This window comes from Drosophila kikkawai, chromosome 3R, assembly GCF_030179895.1.
Source record: "Drosophila kikkawai strain 14028-0561.14 chromosome 3R, DkikHiC1v2, whole genome shotgun sequence".
Taxonomy (NCBI): domain Eukaryota; kingdom Metazoa; phylum Arthropoda; class Insecta; order Diptera; family Drosophilidae; genus Drosophila; species Drosophila kikkawai.
Genome location: NC_091731.1, coordinates 9,764,112 through 9,786,852, shown reverse-complemented (window position 1 = coordinate 9,786,852; position 22,741 = coordinate 9,764,112). Strand labels below are relative to the sequence as shown.

General features: G+C 42.4%; 4 protein-coding genes and 1 long non-coding RNA gene across 6 annotated transcripts; 3 read left to right on the top strand and 2 right to left on the bottom strand.

Annotated features, from left to right (window-relative positions):
* Positions 1-6,104: 6,104 nt before the first annotated feature.
* Leash (leash) lies at positions 6,105-18,812 on the bottom strand. Its single transcript, XM_017176704.3, has 4 exons — positions 18,568-18,812; positions 18,267-18,506; positions 7,849-9,240; positions 6,105-7,792 (listed from the first exon to the last, which is right to left on the bottom strand). The coding sequence occupies exons 2-4, from the start codon at positions 18,379-18,381 to the stop codon at positions 7,734-7,736; spliced, it is 1,566 nt and encodes a 521-aa protein (XP_017032193.1). The 5' UTR covers positions 18,382-18,506; positions 18,568-18,812; the 3' UTR covers positions 6,105-7,733.
* LOC108081492 (tetratricopeptide repeat protein 14 homolog) lies at positions 10,251-14,188 on the top strand. Its single transcript, XM_017176703.2, has 7 exons — positions 10,251-10,797; positions 10,868-11,079; positions 11,210-11,421; positions 11,497-11,715; positions 11,827-12,314; positions 12,429-12,723; positions 12,980-14,188. Exons 1-7 carry the CDS (start codon positions 10,530-10,532, stop codon positions 14,013-14,015), a joined length of 2,730 nt encoding a protein of 909 aa, XP_017032192.1. The 5' UTR covers positions 10,251-10,529; the 3' UTR covers positions 14,016-14,188.
* On the top strand, positions 11,590-17,256 carry Ak3 (Adenylate kinase 3). Of its 2 annotated transcripts, none has more exons than XM_017176711.2 (2): positions 11,590-11,715; positions 16,248-17,256. In XM_017176711.2, the coding sequence occupies exon 2, from the start codon at positions 16,275-16,277 to the stop codon at positions 16,923-16,925; it is 651 nt and encodes a 216-aa protein (XP_017032200.1). In that variant the 5' UTR covers positions 11,590-11,715; positions 16,248-16,274; the 3' UTR covers positions 16,926-17,256. The 2 variants fall into 2 exon arrangements, with proteins under 2 accessions (XP_017032200.1, XP_017032199.1); XM_017176710.3 differs by lacking the exon at positions 11,590-11,715 and adding an exon at positions 14,860-15,424.
* Positions 18,813-19,174: 362 nt separating the features above from the next.
* Positions 19,175-22,067, top strand: LOC108081494 (arrestin domain-containing protein 17). The gene is made up of 4 exons (XM_017176705.2): positions 19,175-19,569; positions 20,654-21,021; positions 21,081-21,615; positions 21,675-22,067. Exons 1-4 carry the CDS (start codon positions 19,455-19,457, stop codon positions 22,046-22,048), a joined length of 1,392 nt encoding a protein of 463 aa, XP_017032194.1. The 5' UTR covers positions 19,175-19,454; the 3' UTR covers positions 22,049-22,067.
* Positions 20,452-21,204, bottom strand: LOC138928905 (uncharacterized). The gene is made up of 3 exons (XR_011445322.1): positions 21,070-21,204; positions 20,621-20,997; positions 20,452-20,554 (listed from the first exon to the last, which is right to left on the bottom strand). It is a non-coding gene; the product is annotated as an uncharacterized lncRNA (long non-coding RNA).
* Positions 22,068-22,741: the final 674 nt, after the last annotated feature.

The window sequence follows — 22,741 nt, the reverse complement described above, 5'->3', positions numbered from 1 at the left end:
TATTGACTGAGCGCACACACGGACACATGGACACACGGACCGCTGCTGCGTTCGCAAAAAAGTGCAGTTCTTGTTTATTTGAAATGTTGCATCATCAAAGAAAATATTATGTTATGCTAGTCACAGCCAAAAGTGTTTTAATTGTCAATTAAGAGTCAGTGGGAAAATGTACTGTATTTGGTTTGGGGGAAATCAAGCTAAAAACCTTTTGAATAACTTAATTTAATCTGTTTGGAAATTTTATGACAGTAAATTAACAATCTTTGCAAAACTACAACAAATAAAATACAATTTAAATCAAAATATTGTAAAAATTAGTCTTCCTTTTAAATTAATAGTATGTAGTGTGTAATATATGATAATTATCCTAATTTTTTGAATAAGTTCTGAATTTATTTTTATAGTGAGGTATGCATTAATAATGAATTTTGTAGAAGTTACAATAATCTCAAGTTAATTCAATCCATTCTCTAATAAAAAAGTACATTTCATTCTTAAAATTTCAAGAAAAATTTAAATTCACTAACAAAGTTAACTTCATATCAGACTTTTCCAAAGTTAACTAAATCACAATAGCCATTTAAATTCCAAACCTTCCCCCATTAAATACCTAAAAATATCCCAACCACAGGTTTATCCAATGCCTTTCAACTATTTTACACTCAAATGGACATAGTTTATGAAATGCAATATTAATTGCCAAAGAGAGCCAGTTGATTTGCTTGAACAACACGACGGGTGCTTAAATGCTCATAAATTGCTCCGGAGTCGGTCGCTTTGTTGTGGCCTCCGGCCACTGAAAACTGGCAGTGGCTGCCAGCTAGCCAAAGGAGGAGCCAAAGGATTTCTTTCCCGCGCCGGCATATCAAATTATATGCACACACCGCAAGCTTTTGCTGTGGCTTCTTTTGCCAATCGAACAGCAGCTTCCTCCTAATCCTTCGCCTCAACCTCCCTCCCCCTGGCATCAATCAGCCGAACCGAAGTTTAGTCCGGCAACTTTACTCCACTGCACATTCCTCTCTCCGTCCGGAGAGTGTCCAGTGTCCGTCGTCCGTCGGACAGCTGCAGTTCATCTCCGGCACCGCAGAGGGAATTCTTTCGCAAGCTGTGCCCGCCCGCAGTTCGTGCGAACGTGTCTCAATAACGAAATTAACAGAAATTGCAGCATATTGTGTATGTGTGTGTGTGTGTGGGTGTGGGTGTGGGTGTGTGCGTGCCACATGGGTGTTCGTGGGTGGGTAGGTTTCGGGGATGGTTGTTAGACGGACTGGGAGGTGACCTGCAATCAAATTGCACAGAAAAATGAACATCACGTGGAGGCCAACAACTGTGGCAAATTGATATTAAAACAAAGTCAAGATGCTGCTACTTCGATGGTTGACAAATTGAATTGCGACAGTTGAAACGTACTTTAATAAATATTTATTAAACCATGTTAGACAAATTATTCAAGAATTTTTTTACAATATGCATCAAGAATGGGTGGTTCTTATTAGAAAATAAAAAAAAATATTATATACGAATTATTAAGAGAAATTTCGCGCTCATTACCATATCGGTAATTTTTAATGTTTTAAAATTAGAAGTACATCGCAAATCACTCGTATTTGGTTTAAAATCTCGATATAATCCAAAATATATCTATCTACTATATTTTTGATTACATATTATAGACGTAAATTGGTCTAATATTTCTAACTGAATATTGACGTATTGCAAATATTTTAAAAAGTAAAATATCGATCTATTTTTCAGTCTTCTCGTCAAATCTGAACAAAATCTATTAAATTTAAATGACAATAAAAAAAACTACCTTAGTGCTGGATTAACAATAAAAGAAAGTCTGAGAATTTATTTATAATTTATTAAAAGTCCCTATACTACCCTACCTACCCAAAAGGAAAAGCTTCGTTTATGATATTGAAAATGATAGTTTTGCGGATTTTAAGCGGACATAACGTGCGATTCAAACTTAAACGATAATAAAGTTAATCAAGGGTCATGGGTTTTGTGACAGAAAATGATATAATTTTCGGAATCCGAATAAGATTTCGATTACGACCTTTTACGAGGTAATTATCGGGTATAATACTGAGAATTCGCTATACTCGTCCGCTATTCGTCCGTTTGCGAGTCCGTTTTTGATCATTTAGGAAAATGAATCGGAAACCCAATTCTTTGTCCGTACTTAGCGGATATTTTTTCGGATCTATATTCTAAATAAGAGTATTTAAAGTTGATACCATCGTTCGATGCTCATCTTTATACAACCTAAAAATACAAATACATTTCTATATTTCAAAACTTTGTGTAAATGCTAAAATTAGGTGAAGTTTCTGCTAATCAAACTTTCGCGTTAATTATCGCATGACCAGCCGCCCTCCAAGGGAATCCCTATATAAGAGCCCCCGCACAAAAACAAACTCCAGTCCCTTCTAGAATCCGTCACAGCTTGCTGCCAGGCAACAAAAAAGCTTAATGAAGCGGCCAAGCCAACTACCACCAACAACGAAAAAAAAAACAAAAATACAAGCGAGTTGGGTCCTGGAAAAGAAGAAGGCCACAGTCTTTGGCAACTGTTGCCCCAGAACGAACGCAGAGCTCGTTTCGGGACCATTCACACAAGTGGGGAGAATCCAAGGGATTGGTAGCGGGAAGGGGGTGGCGCCGAGAACCCACTGTGACCACAACGGACAGAGTCGCACATGTGACCAAGAGTTTCCTGCGGACAGCGGCAAAAGCCAGAAATTGGAGCGGCCATTGAATATGATAGAAATAGAAATAGAAATAGGTATAGGAATACGTACGTGCAAAAATTTCAACGCTTGATTAAATTTCAGTCACAGTCGAGAAGGTTGCTGCGCCACAAGTGTGGGCCAACTTGAAAGACAATCAGGCAGCAATTTAAAACCATTTTCACTGTGGCCCGGACATCCCGCCAGCCCGTCATCGAACCCCGTAAAAGTCGAATGCCACCTGCTGGCTGTGTGGGGCAGTTGCAGTAACTTCTGCTTGATTAGTTTTGATTTGGTTATTTGGCATTAGGCCATATGCCCAGCCTTTTTAACATCCTCTTTGGGCTTCCTTCGATTTCTCCTGATTTTTTTCTTCGCTTGTCTCTTCTCTGGCAGAGGAATAAACTAATTCCCAGCCATTCGATGGAGCAGCTGTCTCTGCTGTCTTTGTGGCTCCTGAAAAGGGGCTCGGGTTGAATTGAGATTAACCGGCACATGTGCTCGAGTTTTAATATAAACTCGATCAGTGTGTGCGCCTTTTGTCATGTGTGTCTCAAGTTTTTGGTAAGTCAATCTATTTCGGTTGCACAAGAAATTAAGGGTCTATCTAGGGATGTCAGAAAATATTGTACATATCGTGTATATATAAATCTTTATGCCATAATCGATATTTGGTTTAATATAACGGAGCAATATGTGCCTCAAGTTAAATTATTTCACACATTTATATATAATATCAATTAAAAAGACTACAAATTATATACATTTTAATATTACATTTCGATAATTTTGACATTTTTAAATTAAATGTGAAACTAAATCCATGTTTTCGATCATTTCCATATTTCAATTTGAAAATTTGTTTGTATATCGATTATTTATAATTATTTATACATTTTGTGTTACCTATTTATAGACGTAAATTGGTCTGATATTTCAAACTGAATATTGACGTATCGCACATATTTTTTTGTGTATTTTAAAAAGTACAATTTCGATATATTTTTCGGTGTTTGCACCAAATATTGATAATTGTTATTCAAGTTAGGATCTTAAAATATAATTACATTTGTGATATAGATAATTCTACTTTAGTCCTGGTATTAACAACAAAATAAAATCTTCCAATTCTATATTTCAAGACTTCGTGTAAATGCTAAAATATTTTCGATATTTTCAATAAATCACATCAAACCAATCCTCTTTAGAAAACCGCATAACGTAGAGCAAATACAAGAAACACATATTTTTAAAGGAATCTTATAAATTTTATTAAAATAATATGCTTACCTATACTTTAAAATGTATTTCTTCCCACATTTTTGAAAATAGTCCTTTTAGAGTCCTCGTTTCCTGTAAATCCCATAAAGTACCCCAGCAGTCTTTTGTGGCTCCCCTCTGAGCACATACCAATATACCATAAATAAACACGAGCTTAAATTACTTCCATCTACATACGTGTTTATCAATCCGTGTATCCGTTTCAGGGCTACGACACCGGCACACATGGCGCATACTTAATATCGGTTAGTGGCACGTTCAATGCCGAAAAGCAAAGACCCAAATTGCACCGCCCGCGTACTCGGTGTGGTCAACAAATCATTAACCCGCCACCCCCACTGGAAAGTCAAATAGAAGTTAAACCCAACAGCGATTAAGACATTTAAGTACACTGAAACTGGGGTGAGCTGAGTTCGCTTCTAGCACCTCTATAATTTGACGAAATGGATTTGGGGGGAATGAGTCGCGGAAATAATAGGGCCATGGGACTCGGGAATAGGAGGGGGCCTAGAAAAGGGACTGCGATCGTTTGTCGCGCGTGCTGAAGTTTGCAGAATGCGGCTGGCACTACACTTCCGCTAAATGTCGCTATTATTTAACAATTTCGTTTATGTATGCCTTTCATGCGGCCGGCGGCAGCCCCATCGCTATGCGGAGTATAATTTATGGTGACTCTGATTCCCCCCAGGGCCAGCGGGCAAACTAAATTGTCGCCCTCACCAGCGGCAACTGGAAAAATATGAAAGAAAACAATTACAGCTGACTTAACACTTCCGTTACTTGTTAGAAAAGCCGCACACGTTCACCGGCCCACCTGGTCCGGTGCCTGGCCACCAGGACGCCCCGTCCAGCAGACACAGGTAGCTGCGTGGGCGACAGCAACGCACTTTCCTTCAAGCACTTGAAATTGTAATTTAACACGTACAAGAAGTGCGCTTGTGTACAATTTTTTTGAGGGGTTACTGCGGTATTGGGGGTTCCTTGGGGTTTCGGCCGGCTGGCCGTGGTGGTTCCAGCATGACAAGCTTTAACAATTTGGGGAGGGCTAACAACTATATGTAATACAGGTACAGGTAGTATATTAGGCAACAGACTCGAAATTAATTTAAAATTTTGAAATCTTCTTAATTTGTGACATAATTATCAACCGCAAGGAGGTATGTATTACAATTTTTAAGGGGGTTGTACCCATGAGACGAGATGAGGCACAAGTAACTTCCATAACTTATATGATATATGTATTTTAAAGGATTTTTCGATATTCGATGTCGTTACAAAAGTTACATCACTGAGAACGAATTCCCTTCAGAGCAGCGTGCTCCTGTTATTATTATTCTGTTGCCTTTTTCTCGAAACCACGTTTTTCCAAATAGTCAACACGATTTTTCGAAAACGGTTTAACCAACTGTGGTAAAATTTATAAAATATGGATAGATCACGTAGTTTTTTAACAAATAGCAAAATAGGCAATACAAGAAATTTAAATTTTTCGAAAATAATTTAGGCCTCAAATTTTTACTTTTGGATATTTTCAAAATATCCTAGTTTAAACGATGTCCGCATTCATGCAGATTATAAAGAATTTTTTGAAATCCGCCCACCCAGTTCACCAGAATCTTGTTGACTATGACACTACCTTTCTTTTAGTGTAGCAAATTGTGTGAAATTTGACAATATTTACCCTTTAAAAAAATTGAAAAAAAACATTATACTTTACTTAATCTGGTAAAAATATTAAGTTTTAAGTGCTCTTCACGAAATTTTTTCAAAAAACTTTGAAAAAACGTTAGTTACATGGGTCAACCCCTAAATTGGTTTAATTTATGAATTATTTATAATTTGAAAATTATACTTTTGTATTTATAATACATTACTTTACCTAACCTTACCCTAACAAAACGTTTATTTTTTTTTAATAAATTATTAGATTTGTAAATAAAAAAGTTTAATGAATTTAAAAACTTACCCTCTTGAGAGTTTGCTTGTTGTAAACACTGAAACGCGATACATGTAATATCCGTTTTACCCTTATTGCCATTGTTACAGATTTATTTTGTATTTCATTAACATTTTATTCGATTCCTTGTTTATGTAAATTATATTTTGACATTTAGTTACAAAGACTAAATTCAAAGAAAACACAAAAAATTGGTATCCAAAAATAGTGATTTGTAAAGCACCTTAAACGAAATCCTTTGATCGTACATAATTTGCATTTGTGTACTTAAAACTAAAAGTTTGCATTGCATCCGAATGATGACCTATGTCAGTAAAATGTGTATAAAAATTGTGTATCGATACATTTGATCTCAATAACGATAACCATTTGAGTTGTTTATTCATCATACAGAGGCACTAAAGCTTATTGATTCAATGATTCTTCTGGCTAGGAAGAACCGCATTCGATTCGTGCTTAAGTACTTAAATACTAAACGTAAAATCAAGTGAGTGAAATAAATAGTAATGTTAGACCTGTTTTGGTATAGAATTTCAGTGAGATACTATGTCTGTGAAGCATCATTTCCATCAGAGCCTTTGGACATGGACGTATAAATTCACAAAAATAAATAAGTAAATGTTTCATAAATAGGCGGGGTTGGAGTATGTTTCGAGTTGTGGTGTAAGTGAGACTTAGACGATAAATACTCGTGAGTCTTTGAGTAATTCGCAAGATTCGATTCGTAGAAATGCACAAAGTTTTTGGCTGTCTGGGGAAGCGGCGAGACTCAAATAATATTCCATAACTAAGGTTGGAGCGAAGACAGAATATGCAAGATTTGTAGTAAACAAATTAATTAGAAAAACGTTGTCATGCACGTTAATTTTAAACTAATTTAGAATTGGATCGGATATTATAGGTATACATAGTTATAGTGATTTCATAAGATATTTGTTTCCTAGTTGGTTTGACCATATAATAGTAAGATGAGTAACGACTAACGATTTTATTGGGCTTCAATTGGTTGTAAAGCTGGCTTGAACTTTATTTTTCGATTTTTACGTAAGCATACCTAAATGTATGGGCGTTACTCATCTTATTATTATATTGTCATTGGTTTTACAATAGATTTTCGCCTGGGGTTCTACCTACTTGACTTCAACAAGCTAACTACCGAACAGACCTTTAGAGATTCCGGCTATAAGGGCAAGTTTTTCAAGCTCCAATTGAAGATTAAGTAATTAAATTATTGTCAAATTTATAAAGTTTCAAGTGAAATTATTATAGTTGCATTGTCAAAATGCAAGCCTTACAGACATTAATTTTTGTATATATCTGTGCGAATTTTATTATTTTTAAATTTATTTTGAAAAACCTAGACACATATCCCCCTCTAAATGGCGGTTTTCATAAAATTATTCATTAAATATGATATGAAAGGGTACTAAAAATTGACCATGTCATGCTACTTCTCTTGTTCTTACATATTCGCATTAGATTTCAGAAAGAAAAAGAATTTGAAACCTACTAATAAATCGATTCGATCAGGGGACTATAACCGGATCAAAAAAAAAAGCATGCATACTGCATTATAAACGAATTTGTGCACACATTGCATATGGTTTGTGCTTCGAAGCGTTGTCGGCTTTGGCCTTAGATATATATATTCCATATTTGATGATACTCTATAACACTATAAAGTAAACCTGAAGCTCTAGGTCTAGGCAAAGCTTGGACGTAACTGGGTAACTGCGGCTCAGGAGATTCAATTATTTCTACTTGGCAGCTCCTGGAGGGGCATTGGCCAGGCCAAAGAGCTCTTCATAGGATGGCGCTGAGAGAAGATCAGAGAGGTAAATAAAATCATCTTTTGAATTCATTGTAACTTACGCAGCTCATGGGCTCCAGGCGGCTGACGGGCTTGCAAAAATGAAGACGACGCCGAGGTGGATGGCAGCTGGCTGTAGCCCGGCGCCACTCCACCTCCAGCCCCCGCCGATGGTGCGGCTGGAGGTCCGTTCGGTGGTGGTGTCAACGCGAGAAGGGAGTACTGTGGCGATTCTGGCAGCGGATATGCAGGCAGGTGGGGCGGCGGATACGACTGCACCATCAGCGGGCTGGACGAGTAGGGCATGTAGGGCACATTGGAGCTGTGCAAACTGGCCCTGGCCGAGGGACTGCCGAACTGTGAGGACTGCGAGCCCGAGGTGTAGGACAACTCCACGCCCCCGGCACCGACGCCACCGCCCACAGCGGGGCTTAGAGTGGCCGCCGAGGAATCCGACGTAATGGAGTTAATGGAGCTGCACTCGCTGAACTGCGACGAGTGCGATGGCGAGCCAATGGAAGAGTCCAGCGAAGGATATACAGGCAGAGCAGGCTCGAACGGGTTGCCGGAGCATGCATCCGGACCGGGCGGCCCATCGTTTGGCCGAGGTGGCGGTGGCGGACGCAGAGATCCCTGTCGGTTGGAGGTGTCCTGAGAGTACACCTTAAATGGAAGATTTAGTACCAGATTCTTGAAGAAGCCCCGCAGCACCGCCTCCACACGCAGCTCGTAGACAATGGTGATGACCCCGCTCATCTGCTCGTCCGTGGGCTGAGCTCCCTCCGGCATAAGCAGCTCATGAGCGAAGCTACGCTCGCTCTTCTTCTGCACCGAACCCGTTTCCTTGGTGGCCACCGCTATGCACTCCACCTTCTGGACCCGCAGGGGCACATGGCTGTAATAGGTGACATACTGGAGCACACTAAACCGTAGCTTCTCTACGGCGGTGGTACTGTTGTTGATCACAGTGGCGCATATCCTCAGCGGCTCTCCCCGCACGGCGAAATCCTCTGGCAAAAGAGCCAGCAAAGTGATCGGTCGCGTGCCGAACAAGCTGATCGTCTTGGTCACCTGCTTCTCCAGCGGACTGGGAATGCTTCGGTGCGACGGCTGCAACGGCATATGCTTCACCACGGTGAAGGGTATGGTGTGCCGCTCGTCGAATGTCCACGGTCGCTGGATGAGCACGCGCATCTTGTACTTGATCCCGCCATAGCTGCCCTTGAAGCTCGAGGGGAGCTGACGACCCAAGGCCACCTCAAAGATGAAGGTATGCTCCCCGGGCGACAGTTCCAAGCCACGCGGCTCGAAGTCCGGCAGCGCTGTCTCACTGTGCTCGTACACCTCCTTGCTCGTGTAGAAGAGGCTGCGGGAGTACTCGTTGTTGTTTGAGTTTTTGCGCAGGATCTCCATCCACTTGCATTTTCCCTTGCCGGTCACCTGCACTTTGATAGCTGCAAAGACGGATGGTACCAAAAAAAAATTTGTAATTTAACAATATAGTTTTTGTAAAATTTTAAAATATCTCTATCCACCCTTCGATGGACGCCTAACAGGATCGATAAAATATACAAATAAGGATAAAAGATATCGATGCAAATCTATATGAATCTCAAGTTATATAAGAAAGTAATACATTTTTTTGTTTAATTTGATTAATTATGTATGTATTCTTTTAGTTTTTACTGTGCATATTAGGCTGTCCAATAAAATAGGTGTAGCAAAACTAACCTGTTTTTAACTAACATACTAATTTAATTCTAAAAAGTAAGGTATTAGAAAAATATAACTAAATAAGATCTTTATATTTGTTCAAATAATAGAAATAGAATAAGAGCATGCGAATTCGACTGCCTCGAGATGACGGGAAATATAAATAAATGTAACGGTCTCAAAAAGTTTTTACAAATGTGGTTAGCTTAAAAAACCTTAGTGAAATTAAAAGAGCACCTGGAAAGTCTTCATTTAAGTTAATTCATTCATAAAAGTCCTACAAAATAAAGCCGGATATTACGGAAATAAACTGGCATTACTCCATTTAAGCGGGGCCTAGGCTAATACTGGTGAAATATCGACCAAATGTATACAATATTCTTCGTCCACCCAAAATAAAAGCGTTTTAAGAAGTATTTAAATTATTTTTTAAATAAAAGATATTAAAAGAACCTTGATTTCTTGGGGTTAATAAAGACCTAAAATAAAAATGAAAGGTTAAAAAGGAAAATCATTTCACACCCGTTATTTTGTCCACATGCGGAGCATGCAATCGTTTTAGAATTTAAATCAACATTTAAAATTAGCAGGGCTGCCATACTGTCGGAAATTACCCATATGGCAGCCCAACGGTCACGTCACTTACGTAGTTTGGTTACGTATTGAATTTAAGAGTGACCAGCTGCCGTGAATGCGAAATTCTCTCTTTTTTGCCAAAGACTATTTTTGTTGTCTCCTTCGGTCACACTTCCCCAATAAAGGTTTTTTAGTTGCCAAAAACTAAAAAAATTGTTGGAAATCAACGAAAATTAAAGAACCCTACACCGGTTTGGAACAATAGGAAGTGCTTTCGTTATATCACATTTGTCGTGTTCAACGGTCGCGTTTCGGCATATCGATTTAGCAGAAACCGGCGTCGGAATTTTCTCGCCGAATTTTTTGCCCTTGTCGCCAATTTGCGCTTTAAGGAGGACGCCCATTGAGGCAATTTTCAATGGTGTAGAGAGGAGGAGCACGTGGAGTTGCCGAGATGAATTTCGAGTACATCGGCCATGCGCTCGGCTACCACGGACAGCCGCTGCAAAAGATCTGGGATGACGAGCGGGGCGTGGAAGACCTGCGAATGATGGGACTAACCCAGGTGAACTACAGCGTCTACCAGGAGCGCCAGAAGTACTTCACCTTCCAGGAGCGGGCCAAGCGCCTGAAGATGCACCAGTTTCTGGCGCGCAAGGCTACCGATCTGTACGATCGCCTGTTGGTGGCCAACGTTATGGAGGATTCGTTGCTGACGCAAGGTGGGGGCGTAGGAGGGCGTTTCCAAGTTATTAACCAAATAATAACATTTTATCAACAATTCCCTTTTAGCCAACAACAGTCTGGTACAGCAGCCACCCTTTGAGTTTTTCTACGCGGCGAAGGACAAAAGAAAGGCGTGGGCGCATCGCCTGCGTGCCTTGAAGCAGGGTGGAATCATCTATACCATGGTGATGAAGCTGGCCCCCGGCAACAGACTGGTGGTGAAGCCACTGTGCGCTGCTGACCCTGTGCGGGCTTACCTAGCCGATATACCCATCAAGGTAAATGGTCCTAATTTATGTTATATAAACCTCATTAAGGTTTTAATTAGCCCGCCGTTTTTGCTGCAAACCCAAGTTAATAATTGTAATTAAATATAATTTTTGATATCGAACCCATGCTCTTTTGTAGGCCATCATAATGCAGGACTACTGGGGTCCGTTGCCCCTGGACAAGCAAGGTAACCAGCGAAGCTTCGCCGTGAATGATATACTCCGATGCGAGATCTGCGGCATATCCGCGGATACGGAACGACTCAGTCTGAACATGATTGGCATGTACAACAAGTCGCTTGATTTGAAGTTGGGTCTTTGCGACATTTCCGATCTGCCCAAGTACTACCGGTAATAATAGCGCAGTCACATGCAGCGGCTAAATTAAAAAACCCCTCCTAACCCAAAAATACTCTTATGCTACAGAAATATTCACAACCGGGAGCATCCATCGACGGTGCACTACGAAGATGAACTCACCGCTGCGCTGCAGTTCCAGAATCCAAACTACGATTTGCTTTTTCAGCTCAACGGCCTTCAGCCCAATGAGAACTTGTCTCTGATGAACCATTTAAAGGCCGGCTTCCCGGGAGCGGAAAACGCGGCGGAACTTCGGCAGAAGCAGGCCTCCCAATGGGCCTTCCGGTAAGTTGAATCTTCACACTTGAGATTGTGGCCAGTAGAGACCGTGTATACCATTCCATCATTTGCACACCCTTTCGCACGCGAATCCTCCATTGATTGGCCGGTGCTCAGCTCCGTGGCTGATGGCATTGAGCACTTTAAAAATGGCCAGCAAGTCGAGGCCTTTCAGTGCCTCAACAAGGCTCTGAACATTGATCCGCGAAATGTTGAGGGCCTGGTGGCCCGCGGTGCTCTCTACGCGAACCGCGGCAGCTTCCTCAAGGGACTGCAGGACTTCGAGAAGGCTCTGAATTTGAACAAGTATCACGTGAATGCACGCAAGTATATGGGCGAGACGCTGGTGGCTCTGGGTCGCAGCTACGAGGAAGAGAACCGCATTCCCGAAGCTGTCAAGGCCTATAGCGACTGCCTGAACCTGTTACCGCAACACGAAGAGGCGCGCCAATCCTTGGACGCCCTGCAGCGGCCGCCACCAGCTGTGGTCCCCAGTGGAGAGGGTAAGCATAGACTAAGCGCCGAGGTGATTAACCTGACAGGCGGCCCATCCTCCGATGAGTCCAGCTCCTCGAGTGCCAGTGAAAGTGATAGCGAGGATCAGGGTGAGTAAATGTCGGATCAGTGCTGGAGAGTTGGATCACATTGTCTGCACTGATCCAGCAGTTCCGTTCGCTTTCAGTTTATTTCTTAAGCCGCTAACCTATTCTTCATTTTAGCTGGAAAGGTCAAGCCCAACATAAGTCAACCATTCTATGCCCAAGGTGCAATTCGGCCTCCGGGGGAGGAGAAGTTGGCAGTCATAGACGCCCAGAAGGCCAACGAGTTCCGGCTGGACGAGGATGAGACAATGTCCAGTGTGAGGAAGCTGCTGCGCGAGGCCAGTAAGCACAAGAAGGCCAAAAAAAAGGGAAAGAAGAAAAAGGATAAAAAGGAGAAAAGGTCCAGGACACAATCTGTGGCGGAGGATCCCATGGAGATGTTAAAGAAACTTGACTTTCAAGAGGCCTACAGGTGAGTTTTTGCAGCAAAAGATGCACATGGCACAAGAATTAAAACATTTTGCAATCTCTTTCCCAACCGACATTTTGATAGACAAGACAAGTATGTACCAGGATGTACTTAGCTACTCCCTATCTTTATTTACACCTCACATGAAATGGAGATGCTCTTACCAAGAGGGTTTGAAGGGCTTATTTCATTTGTGGCGTAAATATGGATGAACCTCTTACGATGTGGATTTACTACTTCTGCTTTGTTTTGCTTTTAGGCTAATGAACAGCGCCGCCAGCGAGGCCGAACTCAAAGCCAAGATCAAGAGCTATCTAAACCAACGGGATAGCGGAGGTGACTCACCGCCACCTGCTCCACCACCAATGAAAAAGTTATCAACTCAGGATAGGGGTCCCCACTTCGACACGATAGGACCCAGCACTTCACGACATGCGGCTGCCGCCTCCGCAAGCGGCAAAGCAGCGCCAGCGTTGAAATATCAGGATCAAAAGAAGCCCCCGGAGCCGGCTCCCAAACTCTCCTTCCAGATCAAAAAGCGACCGCTGCAAATGGACAAATTTGGACTACTGCGACTGGCAACGCCAGCGGAACCATTAAAGGGCGGAAACAGCAGTTCACGCAGCCGGAGCCGCTCACGAAGTCGCTCGCGGCCTCGTCGCCGCGAAAGAAGTGTGCGGCGCAGAAGCCATCGCCGTGGCTCGCGATCTGTCTCCAGATCGCGCTCGAGGACCAGATCGCGATCGCGCAGGCGTCGCAGCTTTTCGCGTTCGCTCAGCCGCTCCCACTCGCCCCGGTACGGCAATCGCTTTGGAAGAGGTTCCGGTCGCTTTATCAACCGCCGCAATCGCCGCTCCCGTTCGAGATCCTTCCAGCGCAGGCGAACACCACCTCACCGTCGGACACCGTCGCCATTTGTGCCCCGTCGCACACCCTCGCCAGGCTCTCGTTATCGACGCACTCGCTCTAGGAGTCGCTCGCGATCTCGATCCCGCAGTTACAGCCCCCGTCGCTTCCCACCACGTCACACGTCGCGTGGTAGGGGACGTGGAGGCGGCTGGACTCGCAACAAGTACTCTTGGTATAATCACGACAGACGTAGTTCTTCCAGGACCATGGAGTCAAACGGCAAGGAGGATGAAATAAGAACGGAGAAAAACGCAGGTGAAAAGAGCACTCGAAAACAGGACGCAGATGGTGGGCCCACTATCGAGCAAGTAGACGAGATGATCAAGGATCATCAGAAGGAGCGCAAGCAGGGTATTATAGAGGCCTCCAAAGAGGTAAAAGAGTAGGCTCTTAAGCGCACACATGAACTACGAGTGTTAAGTTTCCCTTTAAATCATATAATTTACGTTTGATTTTCAAATTCAAATTTGTGTAATGCACCACATAAGAAATGTAATGCTAACTCCTCAATAAAGAAGCTTTCGAAGCGAGACTTCGGCATGACTTGCCTACATCAGAATCTAGTCACTTGTGTATATTTTCTATTACTTTTTAGGAGTGTCAAATTGAATTTTCGTTATTTGCTTGCTGTTTCTGTCCTTGTGAAGAAAACCTTTCAAGTTTACTAAATGGGTAAGTTAATGAAAACCAAAAACTATTCAAAGATTCTCAAATTAAAGAAAAAACTATAATATCCTGCAAGGGTATAAAAATAAAATTTTCCAATTTTTTTCAAATTAATCTAAAGTGGCGATCAATTGTAGATTTATGTTTGTCACTATTGACTGAAAGATCTAAATTTATTAAAAATATATTTATTGTATTACTTTTGTTTTCTCAATAATCTTCATTAATTTTTACTATATATAAAAGGAATAATAATTTTATATTTTGCATTATTTTTGTTTAAAAAAGCCAAAGTATCGCCTTAGGTATTATGTTTATGTTTAATTTGGATATCAATATTCAATTTTAAAATCTAAATTAATTAAATTTATAATTTGGTAGGGTGGGGTATGGTGTGGTGAATACATATAAAATAAAATTGTGTTACATTTAGAAATTTGTTAGTTAAAAAAACAAAAACTTTAGCTAAGAAATTAAACATATCTAAAAGCTGGAAGTTTAGTTTCAATCGAATAACTTTGCAATTGTTGACATTAAACATTGGAATATATAAAAGTTAGTATGCAAGACTTAGTACATAACTCAAAATTACAATAATTTTATTTTTCAGATATCCCGCTAATGTTGCATAGAAAAAATATTTAAAATCGAAGTCCAAACTGCATTCATTCATACGCAACAAACGCCCTGAGAGAGTGGGAGAGACAGTGAGCACCCAAGAGCGGAGAGACCTGTATGTGAGAGTGTGATAGAGAGCAGGTCTCTTCCCCCATCCCCAATAACGACACTGCAGTTGGGGGCTGAAGAGCGAGATAGCCAAGCAACCGGCTGTCAGACTCGCAAGAGAGAGTGAGAGGGAGAAGGAAGCCTGGAAGCTAAACAACCCAGAGCAGGCAAACACACGCCGATAAAATGCTTGTTTCATTCGAAATTCGCCAGCCGGTAGTAGTGGAGCCACAAACAGCGAAAGCAGCAGCTGCGGGGGAAGTGGCGCGGGCACGGAATTAGAATATTAACGTCGACGACCAGTTATCGCACAATTAGTACGCGGGCGAGAATTGATACCGCGATACGGTGGACAAGAACAAGTCTGGCAAACACCCGAAATTTCCCCATAGCCAAGTGCCGTGTAAGTGTGAATGCGATTTGACGAACTGCTAATTTACATAACAAAACAAGCATTAAAAAGTGCATTGGCCAAGTGAAATGTAATAGTTCACGTGCAGAATAAACGGGAATAGACGCACACGCGCGACATTGAACCTGTAGTCATATTCCATAATTTTCCGTGTGGACTTTGGACGATAAGCGCGACAACAACAACAATCTGGTCATAAGGAGACAAAGAACATAAAAACCGAAAAGCCACGCTTGCTTCTGTTTTCGTTTTCGTTGTTGTTGTTCTCGCTCTCGGGCGGGTGCGGTACACTTGTTGCCATGGGGCTTATGGGCACATACAAGTGATTTACGGTGGCTCGCAACTAACGCGAATAAGTGAGACAAGTTGAACAAGTGTTTTACCGTTTTAACTTTTATTACAGATACCGATAGTATGTGAGCAGATATATTCTATGGAATTGTTTCTGCTTTCTAATCAGGTCATAAACAAACAGTTATCAATATTTTTAACCTTTTGTTACCTGTTTAAAGAAAAAAGAAGTAATCAACATTTTGAACAATACTTTAATTTTAGTGTAAATTTACTTTCAAAAGTAACCATGCTGCCCTTTCTATGTTTTTCGAGCGAAACACAGTAAAACTGAAGGTTACGATTGTGTACAAACATTTGTGAAGTTCTCGATTATCTTATCTAAGCCCCTAAAGATTGTCGACAATGGTCAACAACAGCTATTGGCCCTATTTTTGGTGTTACCGACATTGTATCAGTTATTAACCTCTGCGTAACTTTGGCATTTTGTAACCCCCTGTTCTACCCCGTTTGTATTTTGCAGCTCAAGTAGAAGAAATAGAGCTTAAATATGTATACGAAAATCTTCCGAACTGTGATAATCGGAGCCCCCGGCTCAGGAAAGGGAACTATTTCGGAGCTGATTGTCAAGACCTTTGGCTTCCTGCACATCTCTACGGGCGACATCCTGCGCCAGAACATCCTTAAAAACACGGATCTGGGCAAACGCGCTCAGCAGTACATTGCCGCTGGCCAGCTGGTACCAGATGATATCGTGACTAAAACGATGCTGGGACGAATCACAGAGGTGGGCAACAAGTCATACATCCTGGATGGATTCCCGCGCAACACCGCCCAGGCTGAGGCTCTGGCTGCTCGCGAGCAGATCGATGCCGTGATCACGCTAAACGTGCCGCACGATGTGATCATCGACCGGGTGAAGGACCGCTGGATTCACGCTCCCTCAGGAAGGGTATACAACATAGGCTTCCACGACCCCAAGGTGCCAGGAAAGGACGATGTTACGGGCGAGCCACTGACCCAACGAGAAGATGACAAAGCAGAAGTGGTAGCTAAGCGTCTTCAGCTCTACGATGAACTGATGAGCCCAGTGCTAGCCTGGTACGAGCAGCACGGTCTCGTCACCACCTTTTCGGGGCGCAAGACCAAGGAGATCTGGCCTCGTGTGGAGCGCTTCCTCAGGGACAAAGTTAACAAGTAAATGGTAGTGACTGCCTGGAATTTCACCCTTTGTGCACAAAATAATGATCAATTGCTGTGTTCAATTAAGTGCAAAACATATTTAGATATACTAACTTGTACGTATGTAATATGTATGTTGGGCGGTTGGGAGGTCGAGGAGAGGGTGCGTATAATTAATGTAATTGCGAAGCCATAAGACGGCACAGCTGTCGTCATGTATTCCTTGTTTTCACAAAGCATTCCCCTCATCGAATAACTGTTCTGCGCTCCCCTTTTTGTATAAACACATTTTTGTACTCGTAGTCTGTGCTCTGATAATAAATCGCGTTTATTGTGCGCTGATAACGTAACGGCCGACTTTGACTTTGGGGCAGTTTGCGGACCGGCTAGGCATCTATTTTTAGTCCGCACTTGGCTGGATGCGTGAAGTGGAGCTGGCATGAAGGCTTCACATGATGCACTGAAATACCCTTCACTCCATGGCGTAGCGCACAAGAACCCGAAAGATGCGGGCTAGTGTGGCGCTCTCTCCCCATTTACTCTCGCGCTCTCTTGGAAACACACACCCGAACAGCTGCTCACGCACACCTGTACACTGAGAAATCACAACAGAGAGGCGCTTGGAATACAGTGAATGTCAAACAATTGGAATAGGTGGGTTATGTTAGGTTAACCTGGACCGGACCGCCTTCCGGGGTAGTTGTCCGGATGTTTGTGTTTGAAATACTCCAAAATGTTCATCTTCAGTAGGCCTGTGACAATTTCCGTACCAACTAGTTTTCAGTTTCGGTTGAATGACATCCCTGCGAGCCCCCGCTCAAGAAATGCTCGCCTCTTTCGTGGCCATGACTGTGCTGGTAACGCTCTCTCACCTCTCTCAGACCCGACTTTTGACTTAGGCCAATATTACGGCATTTTCGGCAGCGGGCAGCGGGGGAGTAGAACAGGCAGAGGCAGCTCTCCCCCCTTTCTCTGACTCGCTCGCACCAGTGAAGTGCGTTTGGCATTTCCTGAAACAAATGCCAGCCCTCGAGAAAGAGAGAAACGAACAATTACAATTGCTCGAGTGCGGCAATTGAATGCTTATCGATGAATGAAAGGCGAATGCAAAAGGCAATTGAAGGAATTTGCGAGAAAGAATCTCAGCATTCTGGTGGACGACGGTCCGTAAAATGGCCGCTCTTGCTGAACTAACAGAGCTCTTTGTTTATGCGAATGGGAACGCAACGAAAGTCCAGCTGGCCGTCATGCGAACAATGGACAAAATGCTGACCAAGCGGAGGCCTGAGTCACGGATGATGCAAGCCCGGGCTTCGGGGAAATCAAGTACCCAGATACTTCGTTTTAAACCAGAACTTACCGCGGATCTTCGTGCGCTTGTTTACGTTCATCCATATCTCGCCGCGGATTATGTCGCCGGCGAAGTAGACACGCTCGGGGCTGTCCAGGGTAATTCGCAACCGCTCGCTCTCCATTCTGCTCCTGCTTTTAACGCTAGTGGCGCTCGCATCAAACAATTATCCAAAAATAATTCCGTCATCAAAAATGCCGCAACATAGGAACGATGCACCACCCCTCTCCGCCCGCGATCCACCTTGGACTATATGCAATATAGTAGTACCATCACACGGACTCGGACACTAACACAAACGTAATCATACCACGGCAATTTACTACATACACAGCGCGGCGAGGAGTGGGAGCTTTTTGCTTTGGTTTTGCCACTTCCTCAGCTGGTTTATTTATTACTGCAACGGCCCTCGGCCTCCAATGATTTGTCTCACGCCTTGATTAATTTAATTCGATTGCTAGGACGCCGCGGTCGGGTTGAATAATTAAATTTCGTAGAAGTTTACGAGTTATGCTTTTGTTGTAGTTGGAGCTCGCGCTCTCCCACTTTTGCTCGCTTTCGATAACCATGAGAACGGTGGACCGATAGCATAATCAGCTGTTGCGCGGCGTTGCCACCTGGGAGAGGCTAAAAAGCGGTTATTTTAAAAGTTTAATCAAAGTAAAATCTTGAAACCTATTCATTTATATATCAAATATTGAACATTTTGGCTGTATTAAAATATTTAGGTGCAGTTCGTGGCGATCGTAACAGTCAGAACATATACGTACTTACGTTCGTATGTGGAACGATCCCTTATTTCTTTACGATTTTCAGTCTAAAAATTCTAAACCGCCTCTAATTTCATATTATTTACAAAATATTTCATACTTTTTTCGTTGATTTTTAATCTATAACAATTTCAGTGACACCACCCTTGGTATACAAACTCCATTTCTTGTTCCGTGTGCTTCCCCTGTTTGCCTACACTTCCTTCGCTCAAATACTCTCACGAACGCAAAAGCGGTATCCAAGTCCGCAGCTGGCTTTCGAGAATTCAGTATTAAGTCGAAGCTGCTCGCGTTCGGTGCTCGCGAGCTGGAGCCACCCGACGACCTACAGACCCCCGCCGCTCGAACCACCCATCCCCCATAAAACGAAGCGACCGGCACGGCCTGCCACTATCAATAAACAAACAAAGAAGAAAATATCCTTGAGATGAGCAGCAAAGTAACCTTCGCCTTTGACAACAACCCCCTGGGGGTGTACCAGTCGGGTCAGGTCATCTCTGGGACCGCGGAACTGGTTACGGAGCGTCCGAAAACCATTCGATGTAAGTGGCCATGCGGAAGACGCAGTATTCTAATGATTCCGTGACTATGACGTCATGGTTTCCCCTCCCTCTTGAATCAAAGTTCCCATCCACTTTCGATGCGTAGCTGCGTCGTCATTAATATTGTCGGTGTATTGTTGTGCCTGCTTTTGTTATAGTTGCCGGTAGATCTGTTTGTCTGTCAGATATGTACATATATACATATATATATATCTATAGGTATGCTTTATATACAACACACATGTGCCCGCTTGGCTGGCTTCGGATATTTGATAGCGTCTAAAAAACTAGTTTTATTTTAAAATTGCGGCCGCTGTTTATATTATTAGACATTTGATTCTGTTTACTGGTCAGTCACTCACATCTAGGGTTTCATTTTGAACGAACTGAAAGAAGGTAATTGTAGCTGACTTTGGTTTTTAGAAGTTGTAATAGTAATCAAATTTAATTTATGATTGATACAATAGTTTTACAATATTATAAAATGTTCTATACTCAGATTGAAAATTGGTTTATAGTTTGAAAGCCAGTTTGTTCTTTTCAATTGTATTAAACATTTGTATACCTTTCGGCCTATAGCTTTGGATATTTGTAAAACTAATTTCGAGGCACACGATCCTTTTCGCGTTTTATGTTCGCTTTACAACGACATGTACTCTCTTTTATATTTTGAAATGTCATTAGACTTTAACAAAAATAATATTTTAAGACACCTATCCTTGCTCTGACCACCTGATGTGAGTCGGAGCATATCATTAAAAAACACTCCTTATCCGGTCTGAGGTAAGGATATGGATTCAAAATGGCAGATATTTGCTATTCTTAATAAATAAATAAATAAATAAACAAATACATACATATATGTAGCATTATTAGGTGCTTTTGTTCGTTTTGTTTAACTCATATTTTATTCTCGGATTTATTGTTTGTGGATTAACGAATGCTTTTTGTGTCGCCAGCGAATCCATTTTCCAATACAATACCACTGAGAGCCGTACAAAAAGCCTAAGGTCAAATACAATTAAACTAAATGCATAATTGAATTACATACCCGCAGTACAGAGAAAAATTAACTCAATTGCAGCGATCTTTATAACCATAAACGGCTATGGGGAGACGCGCTGGCAGGAGAGCGAGGAGCGGGTGGGCGAGGACGGAAAGACCACCAAGACACTGGTGACCCATACCACCACGAAAGTCTATTACAGCACAGACCAGTACGTTTACGGCCAGAACGGTGGGTCCCAGCTGGAGCTGCCCACGGGAAAGTATGTATTCCCCTTCCGGGCCACCATCCCGCCTGATGCGCCCACCTCCTTCAATGGCGCCCACGGGCAGATCAAGCACGAGGTCACCCTGACCGTAGATCGTTCCGTCCGCTACAACAACACCTTCAAACAGTGCTTCTCTGTGATCCTGCCCCACGATCTGAACAAGCGCCATGAGTACACGGTAGATAAATAAATCCACTCAATTTGGACATATGTTAAATTAGCTTGCCTCTTAAACAGGAACCCTTGAAGCGCCTAGAGTCAAAAAGCTTTTGGTGGGGCTCGATCTTTGGAGCCAACAAGCCGATGGTCATGGACGTGAGTACCACTTATTCAGGCTACGTGCCTGGCCAGAAGATCCACTTCCATTTGGTGCTGGACAATCAGTCGGATGTGCAATGTATGGATGTTAAGGTACGCCTGCTTAAGAATGTCTCATATCGTGCCAACTCCTCCGGAGTCAAGGAGCAGCTCAAGGTCACCGAATCGAGGGTGGCGGACAAACATTGTGGAGAGGTGCTGAAGCACAACAAGGCTCAGTTCAATGAGTTTCTTGTGGTGCCACCGACCACGCCCACTACCCAAAGTGAAAAGGACCCCATCCGGGTTAGCTACACCCTCCGCTTTATTGCCAAGACCTTCAAGCTGCACGGTGGAGGAGATCTGGTGGTGGACTTTCCGCTAACCATTGGCACCGTACCGCTGTTGGGTAGCGCCGGCGATAAGGGACCCGGCCAGGCGGACAAGTCCCAGTCCAATGGGAGCTTCTACCCAGGTGAGAGTTATAACAAAGAAAGGTAAACCCTTTGTTAAACTTCTTGATTTCATCTGCAGGTTCCCCCATCTTCCAAGAAGACGTTAGTGACGAGCCATTTGAGTCCAATACATTTAAGCCTCGGTATCCCGTCTACCCATTTGACAATAAGCCTGGATCCGGTACTAATGGAGCCAACGGAGGAGCCAGTGCGCCTAGTTTGTATCCCAAGGCGGAGGACACACCACCTGCGCCACCTGTCCACTTTTCGCCGAATCCAGTGCCGCAGGCCGTACACAAATCTCCACCATATCCGACCAATCCACCTGCTGCTGCTGCTGCTTCTGCTCCAAGCGGCAATTTCGAGGTTCTTGGTTTTAGCATTCCACCAGACTATAAGCCCACTCCCAGTGCACCAGCTGGAGCTCCCACGGGCGGTATTGGCTGGAAATAGGATCCATCACACATCAAGCCGCAGTTTGAATAAAATTAAAAGCGCGCCTGAGGGGCATGTAAAAGCCGGAATATTTAAAAGATGAAAACTGAATTTATTAAAAGTCAGTCAAAATTTAATATATTTTTCAGCTTTAAAGATGAAAATATATTCAAATATTTTAGGCATACATGAGTTATGTGGATCCAGGGATTTCAATTTATTTCGAATATTATATTTTAGAATATTATTATTTTTAAATAAACTATAAAAGACATTTTGAGAATTATTATTAAAACTTGAGCATCATAATCATAGCCTCTTAAAATATGAATGATTACAACTCTGAATCGCTTTTACCAATTGGTTATATTTATTTTTGATCAGAATTCTAATCCCGTTTGTTTCTAAATCTAGACTTCGGAAAACTCGAAAGTAAAACTATTTTTTAAAAAGGGTACAAATTTAGGGAAAAACAAAAATAGGGGAGAGTGGGGATAGGTGAACCACGGGGATAGATGAACCACTACACTAAATTTGGAAAGCAAATAAACTTTACAAAACAAAAGATAGTACTTTTGCATAATACTTGATATTCCAAGGAATGTGGGCTCTTTTAGATTTCTATATACAGCAGACCCTTACGTCGAATTGTTCAGACATAATAATGTTAAAACACAATATAAGAAGTTTATTAAACGAAATTATATTCGA